This window comes from Engraulis encrasicolus, chromosome 4, assembly GCF_034702125.1.
Source record: "Engraulis encrasicolus isolate BLACKSEA-1 chromosome 4, IST_EnEncr_1.0, whole genome shotgun sequence".
NCBI classification, from domain to species: Eukaryota; Metazoa; Chordata; class Actinopteri; order Clupeiformes; family Engraulidae; genus Engraulis; species Engraulis encrasicolus.
In genome coordinates, this window is record NC_085860.1 from 4,109,280 (window position 1) to 4,137,143 (window position 27,864).

A 27,864-nucleotide genomic window follows, 5' to 3' on the forward strand; every position below is an offset into this window, starting at 1 on the left:
GAATTACCATGATAGGCAACTGCACTTTTAAGCTCAGAAGATAAAGTGCTAAAGCAAAAAGATTAGTTCTGTTAATATGAAACCCCATATGTAAGTAAATTAGACAAATAGAAACCCAGCATTTGATGCAAAGGGCAAATAACACAATAAAGGCTATTCTGATAGCACATACTGTACCAGAGAATAGGTTAGCCAAAGTGGATAGTGACACTGACATTATTACTAGTGCACAGCCAAGATTTACCAGCATTTGGCCGGTAGGCAGGTGGCAAAGTCAAGACCTGAGCAGTGATAGTCAAAATGGATTCATTAGTTACAATCCAGTGCCACATATTCCAAAGGACTTGGTTTTACACATCCAATTCAGGTCATTTGAAATATGTGGCACTAGATTGTAACTAGTGATTCGGTTTTGCCCATCATTAAACCTGAGTACACCTCCCGTTACCTCCCTGAGACTCAGCCATGCGCCAGGGGACCCACGGGGACCCACAGGGCCACGTGACGTGAGCCACGACCACAGAGATGTCTCCCAGAAGGACACCATCAATCCACCTCATTAGAAGGGCACGGTAGAGAGCAGCTGATGCTGCCCCTCAGTGGTCACATGTGGAGGTGCTAAAGCTTCTAGACTAGTACACTATCTGGACCGACAAAGGAAGACCTGACGAGGCCAGCATTCTTTAATTAAAAAATGTTTATTGGCTTTCAAAACCACTTAAAAAAACTCACCTGGGAGTACTTTCAATTGAAAAAACAAAAACAAAACAAAACGAAACAAATAAAACAGCAACGGCTTTTGCAATATTAACAAGCTACTGCACATGAAGCTGTACACTGGACACAAGCACAGCAGAAGGTAGGAAACCACGAGGGCACATGGACACGCGCGACAGGTGACCACTGGGTGGCACTATAGAGTAGACCGACATGAGACCGCCGGAGAGAAGAGAGTCCTGTCGCCAGTCTTAGAGAGGCGCAGGTGTAGGCGCACGCACGCACACACCCAAAAGAGGAAAGGAAGCCCTACAGGGCTAACTGGAGCATCGATGACACACATGCACACACACACACACACACACACACACACACACACACACACACACACACACACACACACACACACACACACACACACACACACACACAGAAGAGGCGAGTGGCCCATCTGCTCACCTGTGGAAGGTCAGGCGAACCACTGAGACACAGAGAACAGATAGAAGAAAGAAAGAGAGGAGATAGAAAAGAGAGGGAGAGAAGAGAAAGAAAACAACAGACATATTCTTCATATGTACTCACGCTTCATATAAGGAGAAGAGTTCAGAGCCTTATTCAAATGCCAAAAAAATATAAAAAAAATATGTACAGCTTTTTTTTCACAAAGGCATTCACTATCAAAATGAATGTAAAACCAAAAGAGAACATTCATAAACTAAACAAACACATAGAACAACATTAATTGGTAGACATACAATGCAAATAATTTTTTACTCCAAGTAGCAACACCTTTTTTTCTGTTGTGGTGGAGAGGGCCAGTCCTGGCCAAAGCCAAGGATGCGGTCACAGATTCATCCCAGTCACATACGCACACCCCACACCATCCTTCCCCTAACATGGCCAAGCATGTTCTTGTCTCCGAGACCACCTTCTTACACATAGATCAATATCGTTTTATGCTCTGCAGCCACCTCCTAATGTTATCTTATCTCTTTGAAATGGATTGTGTTCTCGACGATGAGAACGATTTAGCTGCATCTCACTGAGATCAGGCAGTTTGCTACAGCAGACAAAGAGTAAACGTTGTCCTCCAGCACGAATCTCATGGATATCGCTTCACAAATTTCCTCATAAAAAATATTTTTGCAGGCTTTAGTCGACAAAGGATTTTGTCTTTAAAGATCTGGCAAAGCCGTGACTCGTAAAAAAATTTAGTGCAATAAGTCGAGCCTCAGAGAGAGAGAGAGAGAGCGAGAGAGAGAGCGAGAGAGAGAGCGAACGAGAGACAGAGAGAGAGCGAGAGAGAGAGAGACAGGAGACGTGGGCCACGCATGAACCAGCTTTGCTGCAGGGTGTGAGGGAGGAGTTCCTCACACATCATGAAGGCGCTACACACACACACACACACACACACACACACACACACACACACACACACACACACACACACACACACACACACACACACACACACACACACACACACACACCAGTGGACTCATTTTACCCAACACCACACACGAATGCCAGTGGACTGGTTTTACCTTACATCAAACACACGGATGCCAACTGACTTGTATCCTAATAAACCATGCGACTGCTCCTCTCTGGGACTACACATCACCTCTGCTACAGCAGACACCAGATTACTCGAAGAAAAGAAAAGAGACATCAGCAAGCTAGAGACCAAAGACAGCATTACTGCACGATACAGAAGCCAGAAACGTAACATACAGCGTATAGGCTGCCCCGAGATCCAATACCATCAAGTAAAGTATTCTTTTTTTTCCTCAAATATATATATGTATATGTATATGTATATATTTTAAGGGCAATCAGACCTATCTAGGAATCATTACTGGAATACAGTGTCTTTATATTATGAATTTCATGATTATGTTCTTTTTACAAATGGGAATTTGATATCCAGCTTCATGACTACATAAGCCACGTGCAATCCATCAGATCTCCACAAAAATCATACACGCCGCCCCCCCAACCACACACACATATCTTGTGGTCTACTTCTACTGTACGTGCAACAATCTCCCCTCCCCACCCTGCATTGGGTCACCAGTGTCTCTAAATAAGAGCCTAAGAAGAGAAGAGAAGTGTAGTTTCTGCCCCTCCCTCCTCAACATACACAGTCTGCCAGGAAAGAGTTGACAACACTTGCAGAGCTACAAGACAGAACTAGAAGAGCTAACTTTAGCGACAAATAGCATTTGTCTAGCGGAGCAGAAAGAACTAGCTGAGCTAGCACTAACGATAAGCACAACTAGCTAGGCCTAAGGAATCATGGAGCTATCAGAAATAATTTGTTTCCCTGTCTCAACCCCTGTCTCTGTTTGTTCTTCAGCAGCGTGTCTTTGGTACCGATGTAAGGCTGCTACTGGACAAATCTGTCCAGCACTGACCAAGGGAGCCATCTGAACAGGCAACTACTGATCTCCAAACTTCTCAGACCTCGACACTTCACACAATTCAGGGTCCCTCAACAACCAATTATTCAGTTCTTAATTTCATTAAAGTTCATTCTGTTTAAAAACGACCATAACAGCACTGATATTAAAAATCTTGTCGTAGAGCTTAATGTTTACCTCAAACCACTGATATTTAACAAATTATCCAATCTGTGTGTGTGCCTTCCTGATGTTGATTCAGATAGCACTTCTCAGTACAGTAGTTTTCTAAAAAGTTCACAGGTCAACAGAGCTAGCACTAACAGCAGACAGCGCTCGCAAACTGGTGCCGACATCTGAAAGCACTAGCATACCTAGCACTGAGAGAAGATAGCATGAGCAAAGCCAGCTCTATCTGCAGACAGCACAAGCAACATTAATGCTAAAAGAGCTTGCACAAACACAACTATCACTACCAGCAGAGAGCACTAACAGAGCTACCAATAACAGCAGATAGCACTAACAGAGCTTCCGCTAACAGCAGATAGAACTAGCAATGACGACTGGTGCTCACAGTGCGTACACCAACACGGTTAGCGTTGACGTAGCCAGTGCTAACAGCATCAACACACACAGCAGATAGCGAGCCCGTGGGCATGCACACTGACAGTGGAGTGGAGCAGGGACTGGAATGGGCGGAGCCAAAGCTAAAGCTTCCCTTTTTAAAAAAAACACCTGGAGGATCACATCACGGTAAGTCTTCCTACAGGTGCTGCAAGGCTTTGGACTTTAAACATAAGGCTGTCCTGCCCAGCACCATGCCCTCACATATTAAGTTCACATTATTTCACAAAACACAATCAATAGCTAACAGAAAGAAAGAACAAAAGTCCTCTATGTTTAGTCAACAGTCCATCTACTATGGCCTTTCCAAGACTGAATCTCCACTTAATGCTTATGGGTCTGTGATTAATTCAGGTGAGTAACTTGTCATTAGATCAGCACCTGGTAGCACCTATATAGTTCCAAAAATCCACCTGTGGTCAAAAAGCTCACCTGACAACAGAAGCGCCCCCTTTGTCCACACATGACATTACTGGCCCAAAAGGCATTGTGTTCTCAATTAGTGTCTTCATGGCCGCATAGAAACGTGCTGGTTCCCATTCCTGCACTTATTCTCAAAATGGCTGGCACGTTCACACTGATAATTTGAATGTTTGGACACTGGAAAAGTGGTTTATGATGAAAACCCAAAAATACTTGCTTTCTTATGTGACCGGATACGACCACATAGACATTAGCAGGTTCATTCGGGACGGGTAACACATGGTCGGTCACATCCGTTAAAGTACACAGCCCTGTATGAACGCGGGTGGTACACAGGTGAGCACCTGGTTTCAAATGTTAACTGGTGCAGGAATGGGTAACAGCACTCTTCTGGTCGGTCAGAAAACAGCATATGACGTCTTTCTTGCCAATAGCATAGAGCTTGAAGAGGACAGGGGTGTATTGCAAGTCCCAAACCACAGTGGTGGGGGGAACGGGACCTCAGCAGCCAAGCTCCCATTGAAGTTTATAGGGCTCTATAAGTGCAGACTGCGGAGATCCAGAATATTCTGTGCCGTGGCCTTATCCTTAAAGTTACAGTTTTTAAGATGGCATATTTTATCTGGTTTGATTCGGGAGATTAAAAGAGAGAGAGAGAGAGAGAGAGAGAGAGAGAGAGAGAGAGAGAGAGAGAGAGAGAGAGAGAGAGAGAGAGAGAGAGAGAAGATACTCATGAATAAATAGACTTGAAGCAATGCCAGATGGCAACGCTGGCCTGTGACAGAGGCCACTCTGGGTCCTACTGGCACTTAGCACTGGGCAAGAGCAGGAGTCCAGGTTTTTGCTGTAGTGAGACACATTTACAAGTACAATAACAAGAGAAACTTCACAGAGTAAAGCAAACAAACAAATAAATTATAAATAACACTCAAAGCAATAAAAAAAAGTTTAGCCGAGCATTTCCACGGTAGGCTGGTCCTTGTTCTCGAGCCAGTCGAAGCCAGCTGAGCTGACAGAGTCGCTGCAGATCTGCTGGAAAAGAGGGTCGTTCTTCAGGTCCTCCAGAGCAGCTTCCTCATACTGGTCCTGCTGCTGGCCTGGGTCAAACAGCAGGTTGGCGTCCAGAGCATTCAAGTCGTTAATACTGCCAGACAAGTCCGAGGGCAGGCGGAGGTCGCTGGAGAAGTCAGAGGCGACAGCGTTGAGCTCAGACGCCACCTGACCGACCAGCTGGGAGCTGGGGTTCAGCCCGTCCTCCCCGAGCAGGTCCTTAACGGTGCTGTTGAAGTCCAGCTGGGCCTCCTGATGTACCTCCTGCTGCACAACAACCACCACAGGCACCTGGCTGACCTCCCCCTCGCCCACCAGTTGCCCAGCGCCCTGAAGCTGCAGAGGGGTCTCCTGCAGTTGCAGCTGCTGGTCCTGCAGCAAGGTCTGGTCTTGCAGGAGAGCCTGGTCCTGCAGCAAAGTCTGGTCTTGAAGAAGAGACTGGTCTTGCAGAAGAGACTGGTCTTGCAGGAGAGACTGATCTTGTAGTAGATTCTGGTCCTGCAGTAAATTCTGGTCCTGCAGAAGAGACTGGTCTTGTAGTAGATTCTGGTCCTGCAGAAGAGACTGGTCTTGTATTTGTAGCTGCTCCTCCTGCAGTAGGCTTTGCTCCTGCAGCAGTGTCTGATCCTGTAACTGTTCGGAGGAGGCTCCTTGTGCTTGGCTGTCTCCAGCTGAGGAGAAGGTTGCCTGCTGCTCAACCCTGGCACTCCTGAGGTACATGGGCTTCTGGAAGTCGAAGCCCACAGGGCTGGACTCAGTGCCTGCGGCAAGCGACTGGGTTGCCGTAGCGATGGCTCCGGAAAGTAAGGGAGCGCCAGTCTCCAGCATCTGGGTGAGGTTGAGGCGCGCTGTGTAGTTGGAGGGCAAGTTGTTGACGCCAAGGCCCCGCACAGCCTCGTCTCCGTCTGCCTCCATCTTGCTGAGGAGCACGTTGGTGATTTTGGTGGCGTTGGCGGGCGTCCCCGCCGCACAGATCGGCAGCATCTCCGAGGCCATCATCACATTGAGTGGCACAGATTGGCTTCTCTGCGCCAGGCTGCTGGTGCCCACTGTGCCCTGTGCTCCAGACAGGATGCCAAAAATCTCACAGGTGAGGGGAGAGTTGAAGGGCGACACCACAGTTCGGGCTGGGGCACTGGGGGGAGCAGTAGTTCCGCTGAGGTTCCTCTGCCGCACGGCGGGACTCACACTGCGACAGCGAAACGTGCTGCTTCCACCCACACTCGAACCCCCACCCGGCTTCCCGTCCAGCGGAGCGGGGACGGCAAAGCTATCCTGCTTGGCCACCACCTGCTGCTGAGGCACCGGAGAGGCACTGGCCAGTCGCGCCCCAGGCGAGTCCTGCGGCCGAACCTGCGCCTGGAAGCCTTGTCCGGGAATAGCAAAGGCGTGAGGCTTGCGGAAGTGATCATCCACCAGGTCCTGGTAGCTGGGCAGAAGGGCAGAGGCAGGTGAAGAGCTGCCCGAGGCGGTGTTGCCGTAGCGACTGGTGATCCACTCCAGTTTGACCTTGTCCGGATGCGTGGCCATGGGACGCTGCATGGGTTTGACGGGACTGCTGGACACCACGCTGCCGTCATGGTAGCCGGTGATGCTGGAGTTGATGGGTGTGAAAGCAAAAGGGTTGCGACACTCCACGGGGCTGGGGGGCACGCTGCTGCTGCAGTTGGACAAGGGGGTGCTGATGGGGGTGTGTCTTCCTCCCCCCACCAGTCCATCTACTGGGGTAATGGGAGCCAAACGCGAGCAGGGGCTCTCCCGCGTCAGGCTGTGCGCTCCAGGCAGCATCTCGGAGGTCGGGGTAGGCGTCGGAGTGGGCGTAGGGGTCGGAGTCGGGGTGGGTGTGTGCACAGGGGTAGCGCTGCTGTGCGCCGAGTGGTAGAAGGCGGAGGAGGCCGACTGGTGGGGGGAGAGAATACCCGCGGCGGTCGTGACCACCGGCGCCCCGCCCCCCTGCAGCCCGAGGTCCACGCAGCTCATGAAAGTCTGCAGGCCGCTGCTCAGCTTCATCTGCTCCTCCATCTGCACCAGCTCCTCCACGATGCTGTCCTGCGTCATGTCGTCATCTGCGAAGGGGAAGTAGTCCATGGCCACCGCTGCTGCTGCGGCCGCGGCGCCGCCTGCTACTCCTCCGAACTCCATGTCCTGCTGCAGGCCCAGCTGCCCAGCCGCATCCACCTGTGCCTCCGCTACATGTGCGGCTCTCGCCTGCAGAGGGAGCTGCGATGCCAGCGCTGTGATGCCCACCCGACCCTCCCACAGGCCCCTCTTGGCATCGGACTCCGTTAGGCTAGTGTCCGACTGGGCTGGAGGGTGTGCAGTCACCGCGCTTGGCAGGAGGGCTGTCTGTGTGACGGCGGCGGTGGAAAGAGCGGCAGGATCTGCAGCTGCTGTGGGGGCGGAGGAGTCGTCCTCCTGTTCGGCCTGGCTCAGTAGGCTCTGGGGTTCCCCGGGGGGAGCGGAGGGGGCCGGCTGGGTGAGTCTCATGGGCGTGTCGGACAGCGCAAGGATCTGCATGGTGACGGCGGCTGCACTGTTCCTCAATGTCACTCGGCAAGGGGCGCTCTCCGGCCGTGCCGGGGTGCCGGGTCTCAGCGGCTTCTTAGCAGCAGCAGCAGCGGCAGCAGGTTTGGTGGTGGCGGGGTCGGGGACTTCCAGGGGCTGCTGGGAGATAAAAACGCGCTTGACGGGTATAACGTGATGCGTCTCAAGCAGGGACAACGAGCGTTTGCGTGGGCTCCTGGAGGAGGACGAGGTGCTTGGGGAGGTGGCGGAGGAGCAGGTGGTAGTGGCGGAGGAGGAGGAGGTGGAGGATATGGTGGTCCAGGAGGAGGAGGTGGTACCGACACCTGAAGCACTCTGGTTGGACACGGTCAGGTACAGCATTCCCTCCTGGCTGCTGCTGCTGGTGGGGGTTGAGGGGGGTGCGGCCGAGTCGCTCTTGGCCCGGGTGACACGCTCTGGAACAGGGGTGAGCTTGGGGTTCAACGAGGGCTCACTAGCGGCGCGGTGCTTGGCAGCCCTCTCGCTCCGCACACCACCTGGCTTCTCCTCCACGACTCCCTCTGTCCCACCCTTCACCTCCGCTGAGGAGGAGGAGAAGGCGCCTGGCGTGGGGGTGCTGGAGGAAGGCCCCGGCCTGGGCGAGGGCAGCGGGCCGTTGTGGGGTGTGTTGTGGAGGGAATTGTGCTCATCCTGGGGGGCCGAGGCGGGTCTGAGGGGGGTGGGGGTGGGGGTGAGGGTGGGGGTGGGGGTGGTGGTCCCCCCAGCACTGGTCGCCAGAGAGATGGTGGTCATCTTGACCACGTTGACGGAGCTCAGGTGGGGGGAGGGCATGACGGTCTTGATGGGGCTGTTGGTGATCAGCAGGGTGGGGGGAGAGCGCAGCGTGATGGCGCTGCTGGCGGAGGGCTTGGGCAGGATCTGGGCGTAGCGGTGGCGCGCCAGCCGGTCGCCCACGGGGCTCGCGGGGACGTTCTGCGGAGTCTTTGGGCATTGTTTCACCTGCTGCGTCACCACCTGGAAGTTGACAGGCAGCATCTTGCCCTCTGCGCTCACCGGGCTGGGAGATGTCATCGGCTGCCGATTTCGTTGTACCTGGAGAGAGTGGAGAGGACTTTAGGAAACAACAGTGCAGTATACTAATGAAATCAGGCTGGTCCACTTAAACACTTGACCAGACAGTACTAGAGCACTCAAATCACTATTTTATTGTGGTGCCAAAGTAATGGCTAACATTTTGACGCTGTCAACACAAGTCAAACGTATGAGACGTGATTCCATCGAATTGGTATATTTTCACCTTTGGAAATATTATATTTAAAACCTTTTCTCACCATTGTTAAAGTATCAGCAGAAATAAGTCATAGTGACAAGATTATTACATGGGGCTTACCATCAGGTTATTAATGTTATTTATTTTCTGAGACATTATATGTATGAATTTAAATGAGACGACAAGTCGACAATGAAAGTTGAAGTAATCGCCTTCGATGGCAATGGCATCTAACAATAAAATTATATTTGGAACAATATACAAATGTAAAAAATATAAAATTTGCCTGCATCAATTCATTTATCTCTAACATCAAGTTCATGTAGAAGACATGTTAATGTTGTGCTTTAAAATTAAGCATGTATTTGTTATTGTAATGATTCTATGGCCGTCTATTTCTCTGGGACAGGGTATATACACTAATCTTGAAGTCAAATTTACTACCATTTAATACCCTTTTTCACTACCTTTAGATTTTTTTTACAACCATCACGACAGTCCGATGCGAGTATTAACAAGACATGTTTTGTCATTTCTACCTCCTTAACATTTCATTACACTTTCGTTTTTTGCAAAAAGACGCCCGAAAGGGTAAGGGAGCAGTGCGGCGGGACGGTACCATGCTCAGGGTACCTCAGTCATGGAGGAGGATGGGGGAGACACCCCTCACCAACCTGGCAGGTTGGCAACTTGACGCCCTAACTGCGTAACCATGACTGCCCTCAGATACAGAATCAACCATTTTTCTGGTCAAAATGGAACAACTAAAAAAAAAAAAACTCGTTTTTCAAAAAATAATACCTTTTGAGCAAATTTACTACTTTTAAGGCCATTAAATTTTGGCTTTTTAATTTATCACCTTTTAAGTAAGGGTTAACGTTCGGCGAGAAGGTCGCTACCGTGGAATAGCAGCACGACAGAGAGAATCTTTAGACCCCGACGCGGAGCGGAGGGGTCTTGTTCTCTCTGAAGTGCTGCTATTCCACAAAGCGACCGACTCGCCGAAAGTTAACCCGCTTATCATATGGATATACTTAAATGATTCACACATGGCGGGGACATTTCTTTAGGCCTATTTAATGTGAAGTGTAGGCTATTATAGTTTTAAATGTCAAAAGATTATTGCTGCGCAAAACAAAACAGTGCCGTTGTGGAACACCGCTAACAGCTAGGTAGCCAGGACAACAGGTGTTGTCTATCACAGCAGCTGATTAGAGTCTTGTTGAAAAGTCGCTTTAGCAGTGAAAAGTCTTGTTGCCATTGACAGCGGTCTGTTATAGACCAACCCGTCCGTTATCGAAAAATAACAGACGTGCAAACGTTGGGGAGCCCCGTTGAAATGAATGGAGCATTCGACAGATGACGTCACAACCATATAATAATACTTTTTAAAACCCTGCATACACCCTGTGGGACACGAAAATGTGCCGATTCGGTGGAATGACCCAAACATACTCACTATACGTACATACCCACATATTAACAAAAGCTCTCACGTGCATATGCACTTACACACAACAACATGCAAACACAGACACACAGGCACTTACAGTGACTGGGCTGGGTACGGCTGCCACCACGATGCCGATGGTAGGTTGTGGGGAGAGGAGGGCCGGGCTGGAGGGCGGGAGAGTGGTTGCGGGCCCGGGAGTGCCTGCGTCCGCTCTTCTTGGGGGGTCGGCGGAGGTGGGCCCGCCGCCAGGCACTGGCGAGTGCAGCTTCTGCTCCTGCTGTCGCTTCTGGATTTTGCGCTGCAGTTGCTGTTTGGCGTCAACAGAGGGGGATGGCGCGGCAGAGGCGGATGCAAGCGTCTTCAGCTGTGGCTGGAAAGGGTTGGCATCCCCCGTGGGAACGAAGGCAGACGCCGGGGTGGGAGTCTTTACACCTACACACACAAACATGCACACACATTACACACGTGTCTGGCCATCTATGTTTGTGTGTGTGGGTGTGTGTGTATGTGTGTGTGTGCTTCATTCCTGTCAAATTTGAGCTTTGAGAAAACAGAATATTGCTGGATTTAAACCCCAAAAAACGGGATCATTTCAATAAGGCTACCGACACAAACAGACACCGACAGGAAACGGGGAGGCAGTGACAAGACAGTGGTGTTTCCACCTGTCTTGACCAGTGTATTATTCTCTGCTTTTCACACAGATAGTCTGTGTGCGTGGTCAGTCCAGTTCAAAATCCCCCTATGAATCTCATGAAGGTGAGAGTGGCCATGGACTTGGTGCTACCCATGTGATGTGTGTGTGTGTGTGTGTGTGTGTGTGTGTGTGTGTGTGTGTGTGTGTGTGTGTGTGTGTGTGTGTGTGTGTGTGTGTGTGTGTGTCACCTGTTGTAGGCGTGCCGGTCATGACGGTGAGTGCAGCCATAGACTTGGTGCCAATGTAGTGCGAGTTGAGCAGGAAACGTGCGAGCTCCTCCACGCTGTCGAAGTGCCGGCTGAGGACCTTCTGGGCCCACTCGCACACCAGGCCGCACGCCGCAGAGCGCATCTCCTCCTCCGCACTCGGGGATGTACCCACTGGCTCCAGCAGCTCACACTGCTGACACACACACACATGCAAAAGTGCCATCTTTAACTATTCCTGTTGACATGTGCAAAGCCTCGATTGTGTGATTCTTCTGAACTATCAGAACACCTGAAGTTGGAAACAGCTAAATCTGCAGTCACTAAGCAAACACCCAACATACACTACTGCTCTATCTCTGTAAATCTTTCATATTTCACAACCAGGGGACTATTTTATCAACAGCGTTGACCCCAAGTCGCTAAACTGAGCTTTTTAAACAGATCCGTTCCATCAGTCTTTGCCTATTCTCTCCTTTGATGTCGCTTTGATAAGGCTTAATACTCTATCAAGCAATACTAGGCCAACAGTTAAATGTAGACCTTTAGATTTTACAGCGTAGGCAATAAAAAAATCGTCCTTACATCACCAAAGCTTGGTTTTTGCATTGCTATGATTCAGCAAATGCTCTCTGCCTAGCGTTTAATCTATGCTCTGTTTTATCCTAAAACAAATGTTCTGAAAGATAAAATAAAACACTTTGGCTGATGCAAGTATTTTATTTCTAAGTAGGGATGCCAATTATCGATTAATTAATTAATCGTTAGTTGATTGCCTTATCGATTAACTTACGATTAATTGATAGGCATTTTCCCCCCGAAATCTCAATGTTTCTCGGAAAAAAAACTACAAAATCTAAAAATGAAAATTAAAAAGTGAGATAAAATACCACATTTAAATGAACACACACACACCCGCTGACAACTTTGACTGGGCCCAGGACAAAGTCATCTAAAAGGGCCCCCCAACCCTATACTGTCCCCTTTGTCCCCCCAGTCAGCTTCCCTGCACACATACAGACACAGACACACAGGATCCAGCTTACCCCATCTGCTGACTTGTGCAGGTCCAGGTTGGGGAGGGAGGGCATGTGCACGAAGGCCTTCTTCCTCAGGCCACTGTAGCAATATGTGCCACGGAGTTAAGTTTCGAAACGCAACATTTAGCGTGTACAGTCTGTGGGTTTGTTTGTGCTTGAGTATGTGTGTTTGTGTGTCCATTGTGTCTCCTTCCTGTCCCCCTTTCTCCTCTGTGATGTAATTTTGCCCTGTACTACACGTCTTTTGTCTTTGGCATCGCTTTTTTAAAATCCATTTTAACCAAGGCATCTGCAAAAAATGTCTGCTGAATGCCTTTTTGGGGAGAGGTGCCCCCAGCCTATACAAACCTAAATATGTCAGCCTCCGAAGCACATGACAACATGAAATAAGCTGCATTCAAAAACTAGGACCCTCATCTTGCATTAGAATGTATTCTTCAGCTCTAATCTCAAGAGCCTGAATGCAGTGTCTATGTCGCTCCAGGCGCCTAGGTCAATGCAGCGCATACGCAACATCAGGCTTAAAGTGATGCTGTCCCATTTTCGGAAATAAGCTCATATTACACCTTCCCTTGAGTTAAATAATTGAGTTTTACCTTTCTCTTGTACTCTCAACCGTTCTCTGAGTATGGCAGTGCGAATTTTACCTCCATGCTAGCAGTTAACATTGAGTCTGGGACATCCCATGCTGCTTTACACAATCGTTACAATCTGAAAGACAGCATTGAATCTGTACCCAGAGGACGGACAAGATCGGTGCCTCCAATCTGAGAGCGGTGTCATCGGGGTGTCATCGGGGTGTCATCGGTGTATCTGTGTATCTACAGGTATGAAAATGGGTATGAGGCCAGGCATGATAATAGGCCTATAAAGTATCGGTATCAATGCATCCAAAATGGTAATTTGTTTAAAAGCCACTAGAACTTTTTGGCATGCACATTCATTTGTCTACTATAAATGACATTTAAAATCTCTTCAGTTAGGCCTATATCATATGATGCAGAGTGTGCCTTTGTTACAATCCTAGATAGTAGGCCTAACACCTATAGCCTATTGGAGTAGATCAACAGCATAACAATGCAGCTCAATTTCATAGGCGTATTCCAATTTCTGCATTAGGTTTTTAAAAATAGATTCACCATCAGTGTTGGGAGTAACGCGTTACAAAAGTAACTAATTACTGTAATGCATTACCTTTTTGAGTAACGCAGTAGTGTAACGGATTACAGCGGAAAAAAATCGGTAATATGTCCTCGTTACAATGCAAGTAACTTGCACATTACAACACATTTTTTCACCTAAATTTTGTGTGGGTATTTTGTTTTCTTTATACAATGTTCGCGGATCAACATATCATCAGCTATTGCCTATGATAGCCTACGTCCGCGCAGAGATTTTAAAGTTTCACGCAGAACATTGCTTCCTCTTTCACGCTTCGTCTCTCGAAATGGCAGGCTGACAAAGGATGACCGATCCAGAAGATCCAGTTTGCTCGTTTTCAAGATGGGTATATGCCCACTACTTTGACTCCATTGAAAATAAGGACGCCAAGAATATTTAAGTTAAATGCACACTGTACTTGAAACCCAAACCGCTTTCCACGTTGAAAAACAGTAGCCTACAAACAATTTGACAATTTGAAGAGGTGCCATAGCACCACCAAATTAGTCAGGAAAGGAGGGGATGCATCCCATTCGCACGAGACAGGGACACGACAGGGGTAGGCTATCCGACGTAAGATTACCTTGCAGCCCCCTCACTTTTGTTCAACTAAACATCACTAAAATTGAAATAGCCTAAATCAATTTGAAATAAAATATGATAGGCCTCTTAGCTCATTAATGCTTATATTTCATTGTAGCTTCAGCTGTAGGCTACTTATCAAGCCTCAACTCCACTATCGTCCTTGGCATTGTTCAACAACGTTTATGACAAAATCTGGCGCATGTGGGGGGTTGGGGGGTCGGACATAAAAAAAAAGAAATTGGAAATAAATTTTAAAAATCCGACCGGACGATGACCAAACTTGACTACAAACCGGAACCAAATTTTTCTTTTTCTTAAGCCTTATTGTATGTGGGTAAGACGCAATTCCTGAAAATGTTGGTTTTCAGTCTGCAGGCTTCCAAAACGACTTGTGGATGGCAGGTGAAAGTCATGCCACCTCATAGATTTGCACTGTAGATCGCCAAATCCTTATTTCCAGTCATTTTGGCTAAAGTAACTAAAAGTAATGCAAAAGTAGTGTAATGCCTTACTTTAAAAAAAAAGTAATGTTGTAATGTAAGGCATTACTTTTAAATGACAGTAACATGTAATAAGTAGTGCATTACAGTTTTTGAGTAACTTTCCCAACAGTGTTCACCATCATGTAGGCCCATCTCAGCCATTCCCCACAAAGATGAATGGCATTAGGCTATATAACATTGGAAACTAATTATAAAAAACACAACATTTGTGGTTTTCAACTGAATTGATAAGGAAGTGCTATTAGGCTACATTTTAGGCTTATATGTTTATAAGACAGCTCACAATTTACCCCTCCACTGTCATCCATTAGGCCTACTTAGCTAGGCTACTTGTAGTGGCATGCTCAGAGATTAGCAATAGGCACTGCAGCCATTAAGAGAGGAACTGGAGTTTTACCTACCATTAATAAGCTAACCCATACAGCGTTATCAATAACTGCAAAGGCAATAGACAGAAGAAGAAGCTGATGAAGAAGAAGCTTAATTTCTTAACTCAGGAATGAGTCCTTCTAGCTCTGAGAACTTGCTTTTGCAAATAACTTACATGTCAGATCATGAAAGATTTGTGACAAGGTGTAACAAAACGTGTACCTCCCTAAATGATGGATTTGGTGGTGTTACTAGGCTTACTCCTGTGTTAGGTTACTTTCATACCTGGCTTCACACACGGGATTTTTTGTTTTGTTTTCCAACTCCACCGCGCGAACGTGCATTGGCGTTTCTATCGGCATTGCCATCCGTAGAACTGGCGGACAGATGCGCTTTCGCTTGTAAACATGGGGCGCACTGGCTTGTCCCCTAGAACTACTTCTTTCGGACAAACATTGCGAAGTGGCTAGATTTGATGAGAAGGGCGTGACTAATTTGCAAACAGTAGAGAGAAACCTGCAGTGGAGTCAAATGGAACGGAATGAACATTATAATGCAGATGAATTAGGTCTATATTTCAGGCAGTCCAACAAAATCCCGGACATTTCTGAAATTCCCCCCGCACATTTTTTTAGGTCTCAAAAGTAGGGAAAAAGAGGACGTCTGGTCACCCTATCCATGATGATTAACTATGATTAACTATGCAGGCAGGCAACTACACAACGTGTAGGCCTATGCGTTTACATATTCCCTGGATCCTGATTGGTGTCGCCGCCGCAGCCGAAAGGCACTGATTGGAAGGTCACATACCCGAATACAGAGCAGATGAAAATGATTCCTACTAAAGCGTTAAGTAGGCCTATGTTCAACAATATTTTTTAAATGACACCAAATTTATTTTGGATTATTCCAACGGCAGATCACAAGGCGCAGGGAACTTTGACGTGCGTAATTGCCATTAAGAGCTGCGTAAACGCTATTTAGAGGTGGGTTAACGCTATTTAGAGGTGGGTAAACGCTATTTCCTAAATTCCAGAGGTGCGTAAACGGCGTTTACGTGCGTTTACCCTCCACTACAGCCCTGGTAATGCCCAATTGACAGCCTTCGTCAATCGTAAACCACACAGCCCCTACGGGATTTACAGTAGGCAGGTCTCCTGACCTTATCTCACTTGTGATCTCACTAGGTCTGGTGATAACCAACAACAGGCTCATTGCCATGACAGTCAGAACTTGCCCATAACCCTAATGATGATCAGCCCATCACTGAGCCCATTGATAGTGCTCCACTAGCCAGCAAAGGATATTTTGATTTGCCCCTCATGCCAAGGCGCCGTGCCTTCATGTTGGGAAAGACATTCTTCATGATCTTGCCAAAGTCAGCCGCGCTAAGAGGGTGGTAGCCCAGATTGTCACAGTAGCTCCTGAGGGCATAATGGGCATAAGACAAAACTTTTAGATGGACAAAAACATCTCATTTCATACTGCAGACACAAACACATACACACTTGAACACAACACACAAGAACAGTCTTGACTGTTACCCTCCCGCACACACATGCACACCGACAAATTTGTATTTTATATTCACACACACACACACACGCACACGCACACACACACGCACACACACACACACACTAACTACTTTATTTATGTCTGCAATTCATAATATGTACATATGGACATTAATGTTACACACACAGACATACACACACACACACACACACACATACACACGCGCACACACACACGCACGCACGCACAAAATGGTAGTGTGGTGGGCGTACTTGTACTCATCGTAGACCTCCTGCTTGGGGAGAGAAGTTTCCGGATGCTCCTCTAGGTGATTCCGGATCCAGTTGAAGGCATACATCTGCTGTGTACGACTGGATGACATGGAGTTCTGGTCACTGCAGGGAGACACACGCACACACACACACACACACACACACAAACAGGCACGCACACACACACACACACACACACACACACACAAACAGGCACGCACACACACACACTGTGAGAAGGGTCGAGACCTTTTCTGTACTTCAATTTGTGTGTGTGTGTGTGTGTGTGTGTGTGTGTGTGTGTGTGTGTGTGTGTGTGTGTGTGTGTGTGTGTGTGTGTGTAGCGGGCCTCAGCAAGAGGTCTTAAATGAAAAGTGGTAATACCATGATGCCGGGCTGCCTGAACCCCTCTGACTCTCACTCCTAGTGACATGGGGGAGGGGGTCCAGTTCAGTTGGGTCGAGTGGGGGGGTCGAAGTGATGACGGATATGAGGAAACAGATAACACAACACATGAAGTGGGCAATTCACAGGACATACACCTGTGACCAGTGATGGGGCAACCTGGATTCATTAGTAAAGGCCTATTTCAGACCAGAACGGGAAAGCGGGGCGGGACGGGAGCGATTTGGAACAGACCTGTCCTTCCATACCGACGCGGCGGTAGCGGCACAGGAGACAGCTCTGTGTTGCGCTGCATTTGGAAAATAAAACTCAAGCAGAATTTTGACAGCGGCGGCCTCCCGCTTAAATGAATGGCAAATTAGCAAACTAGCATTGGCTGTGGGGAGTATTTTGAACAGGACTGGCCACGCACGCCGATGTTGCCAGTGTGAAAGGATGAGTAGAACACACAGCGCCCGATACTCGGCGGATACTCTCGCTGCCACCACGGCACGCTCTAGTGTGTATCTAGCCTTATACCATCCAGTGACACATATTCCAAATGACCCGGCTTTACCTGTGCAATTCAACATCATTCAACAAAGCAATCACCTTGCTGAATGAATTGGACAGGTAAAACCAGGCCGTTTGCAATTTGTGGTACTGGACTGTAACCAATGAATCCAGGTTGCCCATCACTACCTAGAGCCCTATGACACCCACATGGTAAACCTAATAAATACAGTAGCTACAGCCCATTATTATTTACATAGACATATACACACCTGAGACTACTGTACTGTATGTGTTGTGACTATTGTTAAATCCCTGCGCAATACATAAATACACATTAAACTTGTGTGAATATTCCCTCATCCTTACAACACACTAGTAGACCAGCATGCACAACACACACACGTGCACAAACACACAGACGCACGCACACACGCACTAGAGCGTGGCTCGGGCCGGTTTTTTCTGTCCGAGCCCGGCCCTCAGCCGACAGAAAAGTGATCAACCCCGACCCGAGCCCGAGACTAATTAAAATGTTTGTGTCCGAACCCGTCCGAAGCCCGAGACCACTGTAATAACAACAGAACCTGTGCGCAAGCAATATTTTCTATGTGGCCTCCTTCATACTCAAAATAGCACGTGATAAATAGCCAGGATAGGCAACTAGGATGAGGCAATTTGCTGTAGCCTAATTTAGTTACGCACGCATAGTAAGTATAAACACACGCATACATGTGACAGCGCACCTTATGTTTCTTTCGATTAGACCAGAGATGTTGGGGGCTGTGATCAAATGCATGGGAGGGGCGTGAGAGGATAAGAAAGGCGAAAACTAACGAATACGGTTTGGATGCAGTCAGCGCGGCTATGGACGCATTTGTTACGTTATTAAGCACATACGACTTCATTGCGAGCGTCGACGTTGCGCAACGGACGTCAGCGAGAACTTGTTGTCACGATGTGGGTGTTATTAAATACAGCGCATTTAAAGTCGGCCACAAATATGAACGAGACGATGAGCTCGCACCGGTTTGCTCTACTAACACACCACGTGTGATGAGTGGGGGGACAGGCAGTGAGGAGGAGCTGAAGTGGGGACCTGCGCAAACTTGTGTAGAGGTGTGAGACAAGACCCATATACACACGTGAGTGAGTTGTTGACCAACCAGTTCATGGACGCGTGACCTCGGAGGCAGTCCGCCGACGAGCGCCGACGAGCGTTGAAGGGGATAAGCAACTGCAGAGGTTGCAAGATCTGACTGCAGCCGCATTCATCCCGCGATAGTTTTACACCATGTGACATGTCACCTCGTCAACGCAACGTCGACGAAATTTCGAAGTTTGACAGGAAATCTAACCGTCATGCAGCATTTTCCATCCAGGGTGCATTGCTGTCTAAATGCGCATGCATGCGTTAACACATCTCGATCGCACCTACTGTTACAAATAAATCCCCGCGAGCCGGTGAAGATGCCACTCCTTAAGAAGGATGGGCTATAAGTTCACCCCGAAGAACAGTAGCCTGTTCGGCCCTCCAAGAGAATGTCTTTTCCCCTGATGTCCATGCGGTCAATATAAAATCAGGAAAGGTTGCACGCGCATAGTTACAACTGTAGGCTACAGTAAAAGTGACAAGAATTAAGAACCTACGTGAAGGACATGAAATGTCACAGCGGACAAAGTAGTAACAGGAAACCTCTTCGCCCCTACCTTAGGCAACTCCACGTAGCGTGTGCGTCTTCTTTAATCCATATTATGCTCCTTGCTACCCCTTGCTGGAAATGTAATCCTTGGCGAGCAATGCAGTGACAAACTTCGTCATTTTATGTTCAACATTTAAGACAGCACCGAAGGCATGCTAAAACATGGCCTACACTAGGCCTACAACAAAATACCACGCGTTCACTGACAACTGTGTTTGGTGCTTATTAAGAAAGCAAGTTGACTCGGCATTCCTGCTCGGCTGACTGGGAGTGAGCGTCCATGTTGCCACTGGTAACTGGCGCGTGCATACAGCCAATAATAATCACTCGCACGAGTAGCCTACCAACATTTGCATTTATGCATATTCAATTACTTATTTTTTAATCACAAAACTGCCTTTTGCATGAACTGAAACGTTTCCTCTGATTGCTTACAATTTTCACAATGTCTGTTTGGTTCAAGCCCGAGCCCGACAGATATTCTATTTTTTTTGTCCGAGTCCGGCCCGGCCCGTCGGGTTCCGACCCGGCCCGTCGGGCTTCGGTCGGGTTGCCATGCTCTGGCACGAACACACACACACACACATGCACGAACACACACACACACACACACACACACACACACACACACACACACACACACACACACACACACACACACACACACACACACACACACACACACACACACACACACACACACACACCTTGGTCCTAACTAATCTATGTCATTCCAGTAACAGTAAAACACTACACTCTAATTCTCCTCCTGGAGCAGTGAGGCTTGCTTGTAACATTTTAAACCATAGAGCTCTGTCTGCCATCAAGACTCGCAAAGCGCCACTGATACTGATTATTAAAGGCATGCACAGAATTGACTGGAACAAGACCGGCTGCATGTATGACAGCTCAGATGACATATCAGTGACATACATCAAGGGGGGCCGAGAGGGAGAGAGAGAGAGAGAGAGAGAGAGAGAGAGAGAGAGAGAGAGAGAGAGAGAGAGAGAGAGAGAGAGAGGAAGAAGAAGAAGAAGAAGAAGAAGAAGAAGAAGAAGAAGAAGAAGAAGAAGAAGAAGAAGAAGAAAAAAAAAGAAGAGAGGCATTGCAGAGACATACCTTTTCTCAGTGCCACTGCTGGGTCCAGAAGGCAACTTAAGGTAGAGGTAGAGTTTCTCAATGTCTGTAAACTTCTCAACATCTTGCTGTGGACACAAATGCACAGAGACCAATAAATGCAGACTGAGTATGTAATTCATTGATTGATTGGTTCATTCATTCATTAAATGATCTCTTTCCGGGGCCAGCCGTGGCTTTATCGGCTGGGCACTGGTCCTCTACACCGGCGACCCAGGTTCGAGTCCGGCCCTCCCTGTCTCTCTCCCCACTCACTTACTTTCACCCTCTACTCTCCTGTCACAAAAATAAAAACTTAAAGCCCAAAAAAATCTTTTAAAAAATCTTGTTCATTCATACCCTCATTAAGAAGGACAAGTCAACATGGAAACTTTTAAAATGAATGATCATGTATGAAATGCCATGATCATAATGATTATAACCAATCAGCAGTGTGTCTGTGTGTGTGTGTGTGTGTGTGTGTGTGTGTGTGTGTGTGTGTGTGTGTGTGTGTGTGTGTGTGTGTGTGTGTGTGTGTGTGTGTGTGTGTGTGTGTGTGTGTGTGTGCGTGTGCACACCATGCTGACAGAAGATGTGCATGCGTCTGTTTCTCTATCTGTCACACATCATAGCTGACACAGATCTACACATGGCTTCCCACAGTCCCGCCCACGTCTTTTCCTATTGGCTCCTGGGGATGAATTATTCTCACCTCTCCCGGTTCTATTTGGCTCTTTGTTGCTATGAGAAACCGCTGTTCATGAATGGAATGAATCTTGCCAGCCACAAAGCAGTAAACAAGGACCTTCAAGTCATTCAGTAATCCCCCCGTTCCCCCATAACACTCACTATCACCATGGGTGCACTCAGCACAAATTCATACTGTCACCATACACACTTTCACACCACCACATTTGGGTCAATGATGTGACACCATTTTTTCATTTTCTTTAGTACGATAAATGAAAGGAAAAATGTCTACACACTTAGATCATGACTAAGCCATGGGGAGGGTCTGTTGACCAAAAGCTTGGTTGAATTTAAGGTGCACTGTGTAAGATTGTGGCCAAAATAGGTGCTGCAACTATGCTACTCATTCAAACTGTGCTGCCTATTGCTAGATTTGATATTTTCACAAATATTTACAAAGTAATAAATTAGTATTTATTATTATGACCAAAGTACAGTAAATTTTTCAGCTAAAAATGTCTATTTCTGGAAATTCAAAATGGCGGACCATGGACAAGATGTATGAAAAATGTCATTTTCCTCCTCATAATGAATACTTAATATTTTAGTAATCAGAAGGTTGTGGTAAGTATTCATGAAAAAGGTAACATTTGCGAATGGGCAGCATGAATTCTGGAAATAAACTACAAACCCCAACTCTGGTGAAGTTGGGACGTTTGGTAAACTGTGAATAAAATCAAAATGCTATAATTTTCAAAACATTCAATCCAGTCATTAGATGGAGAATAGTGAAAAGACAACATATTTAGTGTTAGAACCTAGAAAAAAGATTGTTTTGGGGGACATATGTACTCATTTCTAATTTGATAACTGCAACACGTCTCAAATAAGTTGGGATGGGGATCAGTGAAATGTAATAAACATCAAAATAAGATAAAACAACAAACAGGAACATTTCAAAATCAATTGTACTGATGGACAATATGAGGGTCCAGCTATAAGACCATCACAGAGAGGCTGAGTCACTCAGAATTAAAAATGGAGAGGGAATAATTACCTTAGTTATTACATACATTTTTTAATTCCCCTTGATTTACCATGATTGAGTGTATATAAGACATATTTTTGTGATTAAAATCATTGTATAGGTTCATGACATGAAATATATTGGCTGTAGTCTCACTCTAGCACGTCAAGAATTGCAGCTATTGAAAATGGACCATATGAAGAATGTTTCATGTATGCAAATGATAGAGGGGTTTGACATGCTCCTATGCACCAGAGCTCACTTGAAATAGACCCAGAAAACATGGGAAACTGTCCTTTGCTGACTGAAGTTGCAGAAGTCAATTATTTTCGAAAAAAAATAGTCGTGCACATCATGTGCTACAGTGAAAATGGACTGTCCAATTTGTGTTAGTGCTAACTTCAAAAGTCAGCCTCCATGATGGCATGGGGGTACAGGAGTAGATTGGCTAAGTTGTTCTCACTCATCTGTAGAATTAAATACAGTGCTGAATGATGTAAATGGGGTTTAAACAGCATAAAAAGCCACTCATTCATTATATTTTGAAGAGAGATCTTCAATTACTCCCACATAGTAAGGACAAATTGCATTCTCTACTATGTTTTAATAGTTTAACTCCATCATAAGGACCAGCAGATGATAAAATGGCGGGCTTTTGGTCAAGACCTGTCACACTGTAAGCACTACAGAAAGGAAAACATTGCAAAACATGACAAGGAATACACCCACCATTTAAGCTGGTGAAATCATGTCCAAGATAGGAATTAACACTGTTTTTATATAAAATCATCTCATCGGTTAATGTATTTGTCTGTAAAGTGTTGTCTTTTGTTTTGTTTTTAGTCTTCCTCAACATTTGCTGCCTTTTATTGTCCCCTTCCCAACTGTTTTGAAACATGTTGTTTTTACATATTCATAAATATCCCCAAAACAATAATTTTGGTCAGTTTTGATGGCTGATATGTTTTCTTTGGCCGTTCTCCATCTAATGTATGAATCAGACATTTTGAAAATGGCAGTATTTTGTTATTATTCACAATATACCTTGTGTCCCAACTTCTATGGAGTTGGGGTTTGTACTAAAAATATTACACAGTGCACCTTTAAAGAACACAAAGAGGATCTTCGTGTGCAGACAGTTGCAGTGTAACACAGTTTTTATGTTTGGCACCTTTTATTTGAGAGTGCAGTGTAATGCATTTAAATGGGGATTTTCTTTAGTATAAAAAGCTAAAGATTTGACATTCAATGCCATCAAAAAAAAGACCAACTCGCAAGATCATGCGAGAAAATTAAGCAAAAAATTCAACAGCGCCAGGTGTGTAAGGATGACGTGTGCACAGGTTCTGTATGTGTGGCTCAACAACACCTAGATGATTCTTGCCTAAAATTGACATACACAATTTCAAGACATTTGGGTTGACAGTTTAAGACAAAATAAGACAATTGAATATTGACTAAAGACTTTTAAGGACTAGAGGCCACCCTGTCTTGTGACTGTGAAATATCGGACGTTGACCTAATCCTAAACCTTTATCTAAAACAACAGTTTTTGTATGTTGGTGTTGTATACTGCATCAAAATGTTAAAATACAAAATCACTTTTTATTTGGGTATTACTGTACTACACTACTACAACTACTGCTAGGTGAGACAGGTGTAGTTTGCATCATATCAAAATAGCATGAATGTTTCAAACTAAAAAAAAAACCCTACACGTTATTAGTGCTAGTACCTTACCATAGTTAATACATTAAGAATAATGAATTAGTACCTGCATTTACGTGCCCTAAGAATGACATTTCATGGATAATAGCCAATAGCACCAAACAACACCAAACTACCATAGCTGAGTAGCACACAGCATTTACATTATAAATAAGAGCCCGAAATTGGAACAGAAAAAAAATATTGTATGGGGAAATTGTGGTGACCCCAAACTTTTGACCAGTCATGTCCAAGTGCAGTGTGTGGTTACAAGACAGATCACTACAGTAAATGAGCCCGTTTATATGGCCGCAATAATCCGGTTATTGAAATAAACAGGCTATTGGAGTAAACGGTTTATTGCTGTTTATATGCAGTCCGTCGGTTGCCTGTGTTCCACTAAAGTGTGTGACACGAAGCTAGAATTTAAGGCTTGTGATTGGCTTCTTATCCTTCTAGAATGTCAATAACCACCTGATAATAACCCGATTATGCTGGATACATGTCTTCAGAAATCAGTTTATTAGCCAGAAACCTAACCTGCAAATCGGATTTCTCATAAACCGATAACGGCAATAAACCGATTATGAAAACTGTTTATTCAGTTTACATGAGCGCTCGAATAAACTGGTAACTCCAAAAACCTGATCATAAAAGGTTTATTGATGCGCATATAAACGGGCTCAATGCCTGTTCTTATTCTCTTGAGGTACTGTATAATTACTGTTTATTATTATATTCATGCTATTAATATTGTGAAATACAGAATCTTCATTAAATAGGTCTACTTTGTTAGTGCAATGGATTACCTGGTCGGGATGATTCGTGATGATTACTGAATTGCCATTAATTAGTTGTGCATCAAATAATGATTCAACTTTTCTTTATAGATTGACTGTGCATCTAAGGTTGCCTGATCTACATTGACAGTTCATAGTCACTTCAAATGAAGACAGACTGTAAGTACTACATAATGCAGCATTACATGTTACTCTATGTCACTTAAGTGTGTGATAGGCCTTTAGGACAATAGATATGTGATGGAGGAGTCATACTCACCATCCACTGTCTTCTGGTTATTATTACATTACTATTCTATCAGTATCATATGATAACATTTCTGTTTCCTTCACATCACAGTGATCCAAATACAGTTTAGAACAATAATAACCTATTGTTTACATTAAACAGTACTGAATTAGTTGTTTAAACAAATCTTTACAGCATGCATTGCAACTATCACCCCCCTGTGGGGTATGTTGTAGTACTATCTTAGCTTCTGGTGTATATTGTACCCAGTATATTTTTTGTATATTTTCCACCAGGTTTGACACATCGACAGCAAACATACACACATACATACGTACGTACATACATACATACATACATACATAATACATACATAATACATACATACATACATACATACATACATACAACAAAACAGACTACTCACCAGTATGTTGTCAACTTTTGATTGTACAGATTTGCTGGGGAGAGAGAGAGAGAGAGAGAGAGAGAGAGAGAGAGAGAGAGAGAGAGAGAGAGAGAGAGAGAGAGAGAGAGAGAGAGAGAGAGAGAGAGAGAGAGAGATTACCATGAGCACCAAGGAACTGCACAAAAATTAGCAACAGAAAATCGCCATTGGGTCATGAGGATAGCAATACTTGTTATACACACTGCTTGTGCATGGTAATTACGTCTTAGAGCTTAGAGAGTGAGTTGTTATTTATGCGAGTAGTGGAATCGCTATCAATCAACAACAGTAGGAAAGCAAGGAAAGTAACAAGCAGTTAATTGTGCCTTCACTGTCAACGCACACGTAGGGCCTATCCATTTACAGAATAAAATTTAAAAGTGACAACAACAGGCCACAGACGATTTGCTTGTTGCTGTAGCCTGTAGGCATGTCAGCATCCAAGCAGGTCTTTTCACAGCAAAGAACGAGCAGCCTTGGAGCATTCTGCCTGCAGCCTACAACCCTGCCAGGTCGTGTCAGACCTGGCACTAGGCTACAGCTTAGCTTGTTACACATTTATTACCGAACTGCGGCAATGACAATGTGTGGCTGAATTAATCAGAGCAGTGTTCTGACACATCTGCATAGAATTGCCCGAGTCGACATGTATCATAACATTTAGTTAGCAAGCTAGCTTACCTTTCCAACGTCAGGTTCCCTATGATCACCAGCTATCGTTAGATGACTAGAGACATTATCTCCATTTCGGACGGCATTAATAAATGACAATGTTTTCAAATGCATAGTTGGCCTTCGTTTTATTTTATAATCATGCTCTGCAACAGTCACAGATGTGCTGGTGCTACGATACGAACGGAAATCATGCAGTGCAGCTAACGTTAGCCAGATCTGTCAACATGTTTTTTTTTCCACGAGCATCTGGCTAACCTTAGCTACCCTTTCCTTTTGACTTAACTGCGGGCATTCCATCCTGACACTCGGCTCGGACTGTCTTACCAAATAGAATTCTTTATCTTGTTATACTGCAGAGCAGTGGCGTCGGGCCCCTGAAGTCCTGGTACTATCGTTGGAAGAGAGCCCAATCCCGTGCTAGGATTCTGCTGCTGACCAGGTTGTTGTTGCTCATCAGCCATCGCGGTGCTAGTCTTCAGGGGAGGAGGGGGAAGAGCTTTAACATGTAGGCCTCATCAGAGACCTTGCGAGATCACACTCCGGGTGTGCATTAGGCTAGACCTGCTATCTGCAAAATTATTACGCTTGCACCTCTTTAAATAAATCAGCGGAATCCAGGGTGCACTCTGGCTAGAGTCTGAATATGGAGACGCATTTAGCCGAGCAGACAGGGTCGGAATCAGGAAAAAAAATAAAATTCACACTGCAGCAAATAGCACGCGAGCAGCCGCCTCGGACGGTGCTGCTGCGGCCAGGCAGCTGTGGCGCACGCGCACTGCAGGAAACGGAGCAGCAGCCTCGCATCGGCCAAGACTGCGATTTTCTCAGGTACCCATGGCAGGGAAAATGCATCTTACAGTGTTCACACTTCACAGACAATGACGGTCAAAGCTTAGGCTACATTTGTCTAGTAGACTACTTTTTGTTCAAATGTAGACCCTATATCAGACACATTCTGTTCTGGACAGGGCAAAATGCATAAGCAGTGTGTGGTTGTATGGGTAGGCCTAACTACATTCATGTACACTATTTACACTATTTAAATCGTGGGCCAGTAAGCTGCATGTTCATCTTGGGCAGATTATTTGGTCCAGTAGCATGTAGCACATACGGATCAACTCTGGTAGCAGGGAGTGAGTGATCACAGAAAACCATTACACCAGCACAGACCAGAAAACGCAATAGAAGATAGATTCGATTCTTTATTGTCCCATAGGGATATTTGTTTTCACATCAGGTCAGTTCCATCAAATTCAGCACTAGTCAGATCTTTGTGATTCACATGTCATAGAGCCTACAAGTAGGCCTACTATAATTGTACATTTAGGCCTACACATAAACACCCTTGAACATCCACATAGGCCTACCTATATATGCTACATACTCCTCTTCTCCACATACAGCTCATACTTTTACCATCCCCTCATTAACCCAGCTATGCCACCGAGGGTCGCTGACAGCTTTTGCTGGGCCTGGGAGTTGGGACAAAGTCATTTGAAAGGCCCCCCAGATCCAATACAAACAATGTAATGAGGATCCAATTTTGGGGGCCCCCATCTGCCTGGGCCCAAGACAGCTGACCCCTTTGTCCCTCCTTGTCAGCTTCCCTGATGCCACCACATTCATTAGTCCACATAAAAAAACACATAGATCCACCACTCATTACTCCATGCCTCATTGGGTGCAATGGGCTGGTGTAACAGATATGTAATATTATAGTCATATCATATCATAGTCACCATGAATTTACTTTTGACACCTCTGTGAACACACAGAG

General features: G+C 45.9%; 1 protein-coding gene across 1 annotated transcript; it reads right to left on the bottom strand.

Annotated features, from left to right (window-relative positions):
- Nucleotides 1-679: 679 nt before the first annotated feature.
- On the bottom strand, nt 680-26,841 carry LOC134447206 (DNA-binding protein RFX7). The gene is made up of 10 exons (XM_063196561.1): nt 26,412-26,841; nt 25,392-25,425; nt 20,515-20,600; nt 17,180-17,218; nt 16,796-16,918; nt 16,309-16,429; nt 12,394-12,474; nt 11,330-11,543; nt 10,542-10,876; nt 680-8,813 (listed from the first exon to the last, which is right to left on the bottom strand). The coding sequence occupies exons 1-10, from the start codon at nt 26,546-26,548 to the stop codon at nt 5,115-5,117; spliced, it is 4,869 nt and encodes a 1,622-aa protein (XP_063052631.1). The 5' UTR covers nt 26,549-26,841; the 3' UTR covers nt 680-5,114.
- Nucleotides 26,842-27,864: the final 1,023 nt, after the last annotated feature.